Source organism: Colius striatus, chromosome 9, assembly GCF_028858725.1.
Source record: "Colius striatus isolate bColStr4 chromosome 9, bColStr4.1.hap1, whole genome shotgun sequence".
Taxonomy (NCBI): domain Eukaryota; kingdom Metazoa; phylum Chordata; class Aves; order Coliiformes; family Coliidae; genus Colius; species Colius striatus.
In genome coordinates this window covers 8,976,674-8,989,003 of record NC_084767.1, presented here as the reverse complement: position 1 = coordinate 8,989,003, position 12,330 = coordinate 8,976,674, and the positions used below count along the sequence as shown (strand labels likewise).

The following is a 12,330-nucleotide window of genomic DNA, read 5'->3' as shown; positions in this document are numbered from 1 at the left end:
TGTAAGCATGGCCATAAGAGAACTAAGAAAGTGTTCTACAGCTTGTGAGAAAGAAGCAACAGGCACTGGAAAGACTGCTCTGAGCATCATAGCTGAGAACACAAAGGCATGAAATGGCCAGTCAACAGCTTGCCTTTGCTTGCAAAGATATTAGCTAAGGGGAAGCAGACCCTCCATAAGCATCTAGGAAGCAACAGGAAAATACAAAACATTGTAAAATCCTTCATTAATACTGAAAAAACTCCATTATTCCCCACACCTGTCATCAGGTATCCAGGCTCATCACAAAGCAGATGGATCAAAGCAGCATTTCAGCCTGTCTTTAACAATAGATTTGTTAAGAGGTACAACTGTCACTCAGAGACGCGCTGCCACACACATCTGTCCAACTACTCCAGGGAATTCATACAATAATGCCTTTAAGGATAACTGTTAAAATGATTTAGTTTAGGTTATTTCACTGCAACTGCATTCTGTAGTAAATCTGATTGCAAAGACACACCAACACGCAGCATTCCATCACAAGTGTCACAAGCAGATTTCCAAGCAGAATAATTACAGTTGTCAATTACCACTTGGATTGTTCACCTTTTTGTTACCACACAGCAAAACCCTAACCATCCAGCAGTAACTGTACCTGCTGCTTTCCTCTTTCAAGGACCTGGTGTCACTTGGCTCTGTTCAGAAAACAGGAGCACCCCCCCACCTTGCTGCCTTGTAGTAGTGAGCACAAATGCTCTGGCAGAACCCACAGACACATGATGGGACATGGCCTGATACAAGACCAAGTCCTCTTGCCCCCAAACAGTCACTGCCTGGTGACATGTCTAAACCAGTCTGTGAACTGCCTCATGTTCAGCTGCAGTCATGTCTTTCTCCAATAATCAAGGGATCTTTTCCCAATGGGAAGGAAGAACCACGCACAGCGCCTGACTTGAAGCCTTTAGTGACCCCTCCTAGAAAGGACCACTAGCATATCTAAGCTACTGAAGATGCAACACAACCTGTCAGAAATACGATCTAAAACTGACAGTGCCTGTGTCTGAAAAGCAGATAGAAAATAAACCAGGAAGCACTATGGTGTAATAGCTACAGACTCCTGGACAAATAGAGAATAGAGATGAGAAAACTCAGAGAACATTTGCTTTAGGGATAAGAGTGGCATTTACAAAGGATGTGTGAAAACAAGCCTGAGTGGAGGACTGACCAGTTTAGTTGCAAACTTGTCTTCGCAAACTGAGATTTTTATCCATGCAAATTTTCTGCAAGTGGTTCCTCAGTGACATACCCCTCCCTTTCCACACAAACATTCTTCTCCTAAAAAGAAATCTTAAAAAGGAAGTGAGGAGTAGTGCCCAAGGAGTATAAGAGATCAGGCAATCAAACAACATGTGCTTTACGAACGTACTACATCCAAGTTATACTTCCCCTAGCATCAAACAAAGACCTTGATGGCAGATACCACCTAAACTGAATTACTAGTGAGTCAGTACCACTAGAAACTAGCAATGTCATATAACAGTCTATAAATAACTAACGTTATGTCAGATGGCATATGACAATATATCTACCTTTATTCAGAATTGTACACCATCTAAACAGAAAAGATATCACGTTGATATTTGACAGGTTAAAGTTAAATCTGGAAGCTTCTACGTTCAAATTCTAAAAACAAAAAACCAGGAAAGCTAGAAAGCCCAAGATATCTTGCAAAACCTTGGTGCCACAGAAAGCCATGGGACACTGCAGCAGCCATGACATTTCACTTTCCTGCATATAGAGATTAAAATAAGACAGAATAACACTCACTGAGGACTATGATGAGATCTTTTCACCAGACCAATCTGCCTATGGTTAGAATATCGCAGAACTTACTTGTTGAAAACTAGCTGTTACACAGCCTAAAGCCTTCTATGTATGTGTCCACATAAGAATTAAATTAGACAGTGTCCCATCAAGGCAACAGATTAACTTTGATGCTTAGACCTTGCAGTGTGAAATACTTGCTAGTAACATTAGAGAAGACAAACTGCAAGTCTGGCTTACTGCCTTGTTAGCTGACAAGCTATTTAGGTTAGCTTGATGTAGAGGTAACTTCAAGAAATTTCAGAAGAATCTAAACAAGTGGTGAACCAACAATTACAGTGGAAAGAGATCAGATTTGGGAAATGTTGAATAATATACTATACAAAAGAGTTTAACCTCTTGTTCTCTGCAAGGTTAACACACACTACTAATCAAACACATCTGAGCATCACCACATACATGCTTCAATAAAAACATCTATTCAAAGTGCTGATTTGATTTCAAGTTTAACAATGTCAAAACTCTGCAATACAAAAGCAGTCAGTATTCATGTTAAAGTTTTTTTTAAAAAAACATAATTCAATATGAAAAGCTCCTCTGGAATGCCATCTACAGTACAGGTCATCCTAATTTAGATAACCTTTATCATTTTATCTTCAAAATACTTCCTTTTCTCCCTTGAGAAAAGTTTTCATCCTTGGGTATTCATTCAGAGCAACAGCAGTCGTGAAGCTGCATCATTAACATCACTCTACTAGTCACAGGGATCATCTAGAAAAATACTAAAAAGAATACAGAAGCTGCTGTGGCAGTAGAGACCTTCCAAAAAAAAAACCAATCATAGAATAGTTTGGGTAGAAAGGGATCTTGAAATCATCTGTTTCCAGCACCCTGCCATGATCAGGTTGCTCAAAGCCCCATCCACCCTGGACTTGAACTCTCCCAGGGATGGGGCAGCCAGAAGATGGAAGGTCTGGCTAGCTGAGCCCCTCTCTTCCCATCAAAATAGCAGAAGTCCTAAGCAGCAACCAGAAGACTGAATCAAAGTCACATCAGATGCCAAAGAACAGAAGTGGTACCACTTTGAACAAAGGTTGGGTCTGAACCACAAAGATTATCTAAAGAGCGCTGCAACAATCTAACAGCTGTTAGAAGCTAGAGCACCATCACTAATTGAGTGTGGACCTTACCCTCTGTACATTGTTGCAGTAAAACTGTCACATCTCCTAGATCAGCATCACATGGTGCAGAAGCTCAGCTTCACACAGATTGCCTCAGAAATCCTAAGCAAATCCCCAGTGAACCACAGCACCCCTGTCGAGCAGGCAGAGGACAAACTGAAGACTTCCTTTCCAGGAAAGCAGCACTGGGGTAAGCAGAGTTCAGCTTTAAGGAGCCCAATTTCACCTGACCACCCAGGTGCTGCCAGCCCAAAGAAGCAGTAGCTGCCCCACTCCTGGGGTGCCACCTGCCTCCCCACCCCCCACCTATACATCTTCCTTGCACTACAGCAGCAGCCCAGCAAGCCAATCCCACCAAGTGAGTATGGTAAACACCTTGCAAAGGGGTTAACTTGAGCTTCTCTGTAGTATGAATCAGGCTGACTGACCCAGCACCACCCAAGCCAGGCCACCAACACAAGGTACTTCACAGGAAACACACTGGATAATTTGCAAAGCTGCATCACATGACAATCAAATACTTTCCATTATCATCCCCACACAAATTCCCTTGGAGATAGTTTGGATAAGCAGCTCAAAAACATCTTTCAAACAGTCCAACTATGAGAACTTCAAGCATCCACCATGAAGCTGTGAGTGAGATGACTTCTCATTCACTCCGGGGTTAGGTGTCATGGTCCAACAGATTGCTGCTGCCAAGCCATGGCACCAACCTTCCTGAGCACCTTGAAAGGACATCCCCCAGGATTTGTGCACTGGATGGCTTGGAAGCTGCATGGGCAAGGGGATAGCCTGCACAGCTGTGCCATCAGCATGTCTTCTAGTAGCTGTAGAGGCTTAGCTGGCTCAGATGCCACTTGAAATCAAAAGTTGTGCCTGGCAGAAGCAAAATGAACTGCAAAGTTACCCACAGCACAACTTTGTAGTGCAGTTCTGAGGCTACCTACATTTTCCTTTACTGCTCTAAGAGTCCAAAAGATTTTGTCCGCTGCTGTTCCTCTGCACGTCATCCTCCCTGTGGTGCAGTTGTGAGGGATGAAACAGCAGAGAGTCCCTTCCTTAGCAGGGGACTGCCCTTGTTCTGAGCACAAGGCTACTAAGGCAGTTGTAAGTCACAGATGAGAAATTTGCAAGTTGTTGCAGGGTCATAGTTTCACTTACATTTTAGTTCAAAATAGTTAATGTGACCACCTGACATCTCGACTCTGCATAGAGCAGATATGAATGACTGCCTCTTCCAAATCAATAGCGTTTATTGCGTGCTTTAAATCAATAAAGCTTTCCTCCACAGAGCAAATTCTTCTAAAACAGTGATTAGGCATTTGAGGAAATCTAAATAGTTCCACTCAACAATACCATTAGTCCTGAAACATCAGCTTGACATCCCAGCCAGAGAGTACTTTGTCAGAATTAATTAATCCCCACAGCGTCTCTGTAAGATTGAGAAAGCAATTCATCTGCTTTTTAAATGTGTTGGGTACTTATGTTGCAGAACATCATGGCTGGGGTGGAAGCTGTAAGTACCAGTATAAACAGAGAATAAACCAAGCCAGGAGAACCCATCCAAAAGCATGAAAAACCAGAGAACTCTGGCAGCTGTAGGATTTGGCTTCTTTGCATCTTCCTGTTACACACCAAACCTCCTGTGACTACCCAGAGAGTCTTCCAGATGTCACTTGACTGGATGAGTGGCAGTGAAAAGCAGTTATTATTCTACTGGGAGCAGTTTTGTCTGTTGTTTGTTCAGCCAATTATCTATGCATGCAACTTAAAAAGGAGGGGGGAGCAGTAACCTTAGGCTCTGTGAACAAGAACTCTGGGTTTTATTTGAGCAGTTAAAGCTAAGTCTTCATTACCACAAGCAAAGCACGTAACCTTACTAAACAGGTCTCATGAATGGCAAGCAGCCAGCATAGAAAGTATTTCTCTCCAAGGAAGTGGTGGATCTACATAGCTCTCGTGTATGTGGCAGCACTAGTCTACATACCTCCATCTGACCTGGCCCGGCTGCTGACATCCCTCGATTCATTTCCTTTTCCAGCCAACACTCACCCTGCTGGTGGGGCACTCAAGGCCATCAGGCTCACAGCCCCTGCACAGGGAAGACATGAGCAAGGCTTTCCCAAGCCAACTGTATGGTCTCTCACCCTCTTTGAGAAAGATGAAGTTCTCCCACACCTGACATCACTGAGCATCAGACTCAGAACACTTCAGCCCTGGCTGGCAGGGACAAGCAGAGCCCATAACACGTGCAGGAATGTGTTGTGGGGCAGTGACGCTCCTCGGCACGCGGAGCAGAGTGCAAGGCTAACCTTGGCAGCGTGCACTCACCTTCAGGGGCACACAAAGGAATCAATCATTTACTAAGAGATTTCTCCAGTAACTGAGATAAGAGCTTGGTCTGAAAAGGTGGTGGAGCAGGTCAGTGACAAGAGCAGCCTCAGCCATCTAGCACACATCACTTCTCTATACACAAGTTAATTCATTTAACTTTTTTTTTCCCCCATGTTTTCCAATAAGCTTTCTGGCACAAGAGGAATTTATATCAGATTCAGTCATGGCAAAGTTTGCTGCAAAATCATCTTCCTGTAACTGGGCTAGCTATGCACCCATCAGTGTGAACTACACTTTCAGGAGATGCTTTACCCCACTGCTGGTTTCATCTGGCTCCAGCAAGTGAAAGTCTACTCCTCCTGTAAAACTTGATCAGAAATCACAGGACAAAGCTAAGCACCTCTCCAGCTCTGCAAACACCTCCTCAGTTGAGATGGTAGAGCGCTTGACCAGGTTGAGTGCCTGGGAACAGTTTCGCAAGTGCACCCTCAGCAGCATTCCCAGGTCCCCACCAGAGCCAGCCTCACTCCCACCTCCCAGCCTCCTGCTCAGTCCCAGCTGTGCCAGCACAAGTTTCTGTACAAGCACACACAACCTGGATCAACTGTTTCTGTAAAATAAACCCAGAGAGCAAAATACTCGTTTCTGGACCTCACTCTCTGCACAGCTATAGAATTTTACTCTAGCAGCAGCAGCTTAAGGTGCCCCAGCAGCAACACCACCGAGCACCCAAGGTGACTAACACGCAACCACCTCTCATCTGCCATGCCCACATCTGAGATTTACTAGCCAATTTTCTGCCTTTCCTCTGGATGGAGATCACAAAAAGTACTTTGATGTGAAAATACATGACCTACATAGGAATGAAATTGTTGATCCTCTTGCTAAGTAAGTTTCCAGCTCGTAGCAGTGTCACTAACTTCACAAGCCGCCTGTCTTTGAGGCAAAATTGAAAGACCGATCCTGTAAGCAAGACGACCTTGCCAGAGCAGAAGATGAAGCTCAACCTACATTTTTCTAAACAATATAATTTACAGAGATTTCTTCAAAAGCAGTTCTGATCTTTTAAGACTCAGAATTCCCCAAGATGCATTAAAAGGCTGCTCAGACGAACAAAGCTTCACATTTTTCATCTTTGCCACCTTCCATACGGAAGATAAAATAATGCCTTTAGTAGCTCTAGAGTCCCTCCCAACATCCTCTGTCACTACACAAGTGTGCATACCACACCTTTAGCAGTGACGTCCTTGTTAACAAGCACCATACCTGTTGTTTCCAGCTCCCTTCCCTAGTTTGAAGCAAATTTACACACAGGCTCTGAAAGCAGTCCCTGTAGTCTCCAAAAGGATCAATACATCCTACCACAAGGTTTGTCTGGGGAGTCTCAGGAAGAAACGAAACCCCAAAACCAAGCCGGTAAAGTTGGATTTTTTGGTAACTGTGGAGGTCTGCTTGATTCCAGCTTCAATTACAGGTGCAGTCTGTGTTAATTCATCGTGGGATACTCTTGACACCAGTAAATTTTAAAAGTGTCAAATGTCACAGTAATCTTACTTGTTGTCCCTGTCTTCCTACATATTAGCACTTATATAACTATTTACTGTGGAAAATAAATTGTAAGACCAGCACAAGTCCTACACATTCAGACACCTGTTCCCAGAGATGGCATCTAGATGACTCTGAAGACTGCATTTCTGTCACTCACTTTGGTACTCATGGATAATGGTTACCAACAGTTTCTGTTGGCATGCACTGAACTGCCTGTTCTTTATAAAATAATCAGCTATTTTGGGGAATGTAAGAATGAGAAGGCATGAGATTCACATACATATGACAGGGTGTTTGGTTAGCTATCAGTAAAGAAAGGCAACAGCAGGCATCAAACTAGCAGCCTTTAGCTGCATGACCTACGCTGCTGACAGCAATGAAAGAAAAACCTAAAGAGAAATGCTCCATCTTTGAGAATTTTTCTCTCTTCTCCTTATATGTACCAATTTTCATCTACAGAAAAGCATAGCTCCTTTTACTTTTGAGGCTTTTCACTGCTCTTCCTTCTGCTGGAGAATGTTCACATTTAAGTTAGTTACATTTAGCTTTATTTCAATGGCTACAGTTATGCTATAGGCAAATAATCCAAGCAGTGGACAGTTACACATGAAACGCTCACACTTCTACGTCTTTAAAACAGGAAGCTTGGAGACCAAGTGTGCTGAGCAGACTGGGGCAGAAGAGCACCAAGATGATAACAATGCAGAGGAGACATGATACTCTGCAGCACTGTACATGAAGTCTGGAAGGCAGACCTAGAGGGGCTTTGCTAAATGATTATGCTCTCTCTATGACGTGCTTAGGTTTTCCTCAGTAAGATCCTCAGGCTAGGCTGACTCTTCCTAAATAGGTGGCTCTATTTTATACATACAAGGTCTTCTACATGTGACAACATACACTGTCCCTGAACCTTGGCAAATCTGCTCCCTAATTCTCTTGATCAAAGCTCTACTTTGGAGGTTCAGACTGGAAAAGCCTCTATATAGAATAGCAAGGGATTTCAAAAAACAACTGCAGAATCTATCTGGGCTTTAATACATGTCCTCAACCCTTTACATCAATAAGAGCACTCAAGAAATGAAGGGTCATGAACTCAGGGACCACTGACTCCCAAAACTGAAAATATCTGCTGCTGTTTAGTAGCTTCAATCTAAAGGTAGAAATGGTCATATCTCACTAGCTTTCACTCTCCACAGGAGTACAGTGATGGGATTAAAAAAAGATGAGAAGTTCAGTCAGCTACATCTAAAATAACCTAGAAAAAAACCTGCTTACAGTACCATGCCAGGAAGAGTATAAAAACCACAAATAACGGGGAGTGGGAGAGGTTGTCAGGCATCTCCAAATCCTCACTGCAACCAGGAAGCTTATGGGATGAAAGGCCAGGAGAAGTGGAAAAAACTTGCTGTTTCCATGGCAGTCTGAGGGAGAGTACAGGCTTCCCAAATCCAGGGTAAAGAACCTGGGGACAGCCCATCCACCAGGACCCAGATATCAACCTATAACTATCATGTCTGATGAATGGAGAAATGTCATTTAGGGAACTCTGTTGGTGCAATTTCTGCTTCACGTTGATGTTTAAGAACGGGCAGTAGCTGGGGGTAACACTTTCAGACACCACTCTTAACTTCTGTTTGGTCATCAGCACAGCAGCCCACAGTGCAGCCGCGACCTCTGTGTTAGGAAAGCAACTGGGACAACTAGCAGGTTTTACCAAATGATATGCACTGCTGCATACCTGAGAGATCATGCTTGCTTTTAATACCAGGAACAACAAATTTCTTCCCCTAGATCAGTAAGGTTGCACCTCCTGTTACACTGTATCCAAGCCCTGAATTACCTCATTTCAAACAAATCTACAAAAAAAACCCCAAAAAACTAGCTACCTGAGCTTCTTTTTACACAAGGGGGAAAATACAGCAGGATTTGGGTTTTTTTTCCTCCCCCCACACACCTGGTCACTAGAACTGCCTTACAGCTTTTTAACCCAACATCCTTGGTTAAAAGGTACATTGATTCTTTTCTGTTACACTATTCCACAGGTACAGTAATGGTTAAGTCACAAAGTCATTCTGATTATTTAACCTTAGACCGTTTCCCAAAGTGCTCTAACACTCACAGTCTTCCCAGGACTGCCCTGTACAGTCAAGTACATCCTTCAAAGGTAGGAGGCACAAGTGCTCTAACATGCAGTTGCTTTTATTAAGATTCCAGGCACCTGACCATCACTCAAGTCAGCTTTACAGGAGAGTGAGATACCATCAAGTGCCAGAGGATGCCTACTTGCAAAGTCCGATGGCCTCTCTTACGAATATCCTATCTGCAGGATTGGTGACATGCATTACATGAGAGCTGGAAAACCACCAGCCCAGCTTTTGATTTCATACAGTCCAAGGCCAGTTGAGGTCCATCCTCACACCCTTTGCCTCCCTTCCCCTGCTGCAGACATCCTTCTTCATGCCCACAGCCTGGCCTGCTTCCCAAGCAGCCTACTAAATCAACCTCAGTTAGCAGCACTACAAACCTGACACTGACTGTTGTCACAACAATGGGCAAGCCCATGCCCTGAAGCTAGATGGTATCCCTGCTCATGTTTATTTCCACTAAATTAGGCTAGAATGAAAGATTTAGGGAAGGTTTAAAAACCTCTGCATCCTATCTCTAGCTACCACTTGTTGCTCCCTGAATAAACTGATCAGGTATTTCAAAGGCACAGTCCCACTGACAAGCAGTTGGGTTCAGAATGAGACCCAACACTGAGATCTTCCCTCACATCCCTCAAACTTGCTGTTTTACAACCATGTTTCCTAATCTATTGCTTTTCGCTGGGTAAAAGACAACACATGTAAGCACAGCACACAGAGAGCACTGCAGCAAACAGAAACAAGCCTCTTGGCTGCAACTACTTTAAAGATGAGTTGTAAAAGGTTAGGCTTTTAAATATTTAAGCTTAAAATACACCAATGAAGTTAAATGATCAATGTGTAAATCCAAGCTCACAACTGTTGGGAGTAGTTATCTTATGGCTTGAGCTGATCAGAAATTTCCCTTCAGTCAAATTCCACAGTCATAATTAGTTGGAAGAGAAACTTCTCTCCTGTATGTCAGAGCAAGCTTTCAACTTACACAAGCACCTGCCCCCCCAAGTGATGGGTAAGTTTTGTGTCACCTAGTTGCTCTAGCATTGGACCAACAAACTCTTCAAAACTTAGAGGATTGTCAGGGGGAGTGTCCAATGCAGCTTTCCTTGGTAACACAACTGGAAGGTGACTCAGATGCAAAGCTCATCAGGGCCATGTGTATTCAGGTGTATTTCTATGTACACAACAAATATGTCATGTGATACGAGTTATCAGTATATGTTTGAATACTGTCCCTTAACAGTGGTGAGTAGGCAATGGCTCTGTGACCGCTCAGTACCTATGTGTACATAAGCCACCTATTTACTCGTTTCTGTCATTTTTGAATCACTAACCAAGGACATACAAGACTTTTTATAAGCCAGGATTAAGCCTATTAGATTTCTCACTTGTGAAGATGCCAGGAAAGCATTCCTAATTTAAGCTTGTATTGATTTTTATGAAGGTTAAAAAAACACACCTTGAAACAACTGCGTTAATAGCTCTTCTCAACCAATAAATGAAACAGAAGCCTCAAAACCAGCTACAAACCTCTCTGTCTGGCAGCAGGTTACATTGGTAAGCAATACACACAAGGATTATTTCTGGAATGCAGAACACCCCTTGAAATCTTGTCAAATTGGACAATCATTCACTTCCATGCTTAGCAAAAACATCGAAGTGGAACAAGAGAGAAAGCAAAGTCCTGACATCCCACCTACAACTGAAGCGCCTTCAAGGAACTGATTGCTGGGGCAAGGGGAAGAAAGGAAAACAAACTCAGAAATTACACTAGCTGTCCCACAACAAGGGGAACACTCCCTGTTGAATAAGGCAAGTGTGCAAAACTTATCAATGATAAACTGCACATTCAGATCTTTGGAATTTCCAGCTCAGCAAGGTGAATTCTTGAGCTGCTGTGTCTGGGAACTTCAGCTAACAGGGCATTAAATGCAAAATCTAGAAACTTCTGATTTCAACCGAGATCCAGTAGTTGAGCTTCCCACATGCTCCAGCTACTGTACACTGGCTGACCGTAACTGCCTAAAAGATGCAACTAGAACATGCTAGGACAGTATTGCTTGGAAAATGACCCGAGTCTTGAACAGTAGACTACTTTCTGTTTCTCTTACTTTTCAAAATGAGTGATATAGCAAGAGCTATAGATCACAGCAAGCAGGAGGTTGACAGGGGTGCTCAGAAACACCACCTGAAGTCACTGACCCTGTGCAATCACCACGTTCACCAAGGCCACAGAGCTCCGTGCAGAGGTGGGCCACGACGCAGGACAGGACCCACCAGCACCCTTCTGACCCTACTTTCCAAGTCCCTCCCTACTCCACTGAGCCTCGGCTGCTCTCGTGGGGTGCCCCAGGTGTCCTTCCCGCCACCGCTAGGGTTCAGAAACACACAGTGCAGATCGGCAAGATGTCTGGGGACGCGAAAGGAGGTGGGTAGGACGACGAGAGGACAAAACAACAACGAAAAACTCCGTGACTTCTCTCCATCCCTCATCCCCCGAGCAGCAGGCAGGCGCACAGTGCCTTGCCGGGACCGCGGGTACCGAAACGAGCGCCCTGCCCTGGTCTGCCCTCCCGGGGAGCCGAACCCGAGTCCCGCTGGAGCCGAGGGATGGCGGCAGTTACCGAGTCGGCAACTTGGGAGTGCGGAGAGGATTCGCCGGGCTACGGCGGGCGCGCCGCGGACCGCAGCCGTGTGCCCGGCGCTCAAGAAGGGGAGATGAGGGCCCCGGCAAGGTACGGCGCCCGCCGCCCCGCTCGCCAGCCCGCCCGCTCCCCCCGCCCACCTGTCGCGAGGGTCGACCCAGCTGGTGGTGCGGCTGCCGTGGTCGATGTAGTACACCTTCCCGTCGTAGTCCCGCGCCTCCTCCCAGCCCTCGGGCAGCGGCAGCTCCTTCCGCGGCATCGTCCACAGCGCCGGCCGCGCTGCGCCATCCACCGCTCCGCTCCTGGGGGGGGCAGCAGCGGCGGCGGCGGGAGCCGGCCCCGGGGCAGGGCAGGGCCGGGCCTCCCCTCCCGCGGGCAGCGAGGAGCGGTGCGGGGCCCGCACCGGCCCAGCCGCGCAGGGAGGCGCCGCCGCCGCCGCCGGGCAGCTTCACATGCCGGCCCCGCGGCGGGGGCGGGGCGCGGGGCCGGCCGGGGCGGGCCGGGCCGGGCTGAGGCGGGCCGCGGCGGGGGCGGGCCGCGGCGGGCGACGGGCGAGCCCACGGTCAGCCCTCCGGCGGGGGGAAGCCCCGTCCCGCCTGACCCCCTCACGCCTCCATCTCCTACTCAGCCGGCGAGTCCCGGGGCAGTCGTGTCCCCCCCACCCCCAAGCGGGCG

The 12,330-nt window shown here is 46.0% G+C and overlaps 1 protein-coding gene across 1 annotated transcript in view; it reads right to left on the bottom strand.

Moving 5' to 3' along the window:
• WWC1 (WW and C2 domain containing 1) overlaps positions 1-12,083 on the bottom strand; it is a 70,945-nt gene extending 58,862 nt beyond the window's left edge. Inside the window, exon 1 of the mRNA XM_062002974.1 lies at positions 11,796-12,083. Within this exon, the coding sequence (XP_061858958.1) occupies positions 11,796-11,914 (119 nt within the window). The 5' untranslated portion in view covers positions 11,915-12,083. The remainder of the gene's footprint in view (positions 1-11,795) is intronic.
• Between the last annotated feature and the right edge of the window lie 247 nt (positions 12,084-12,330).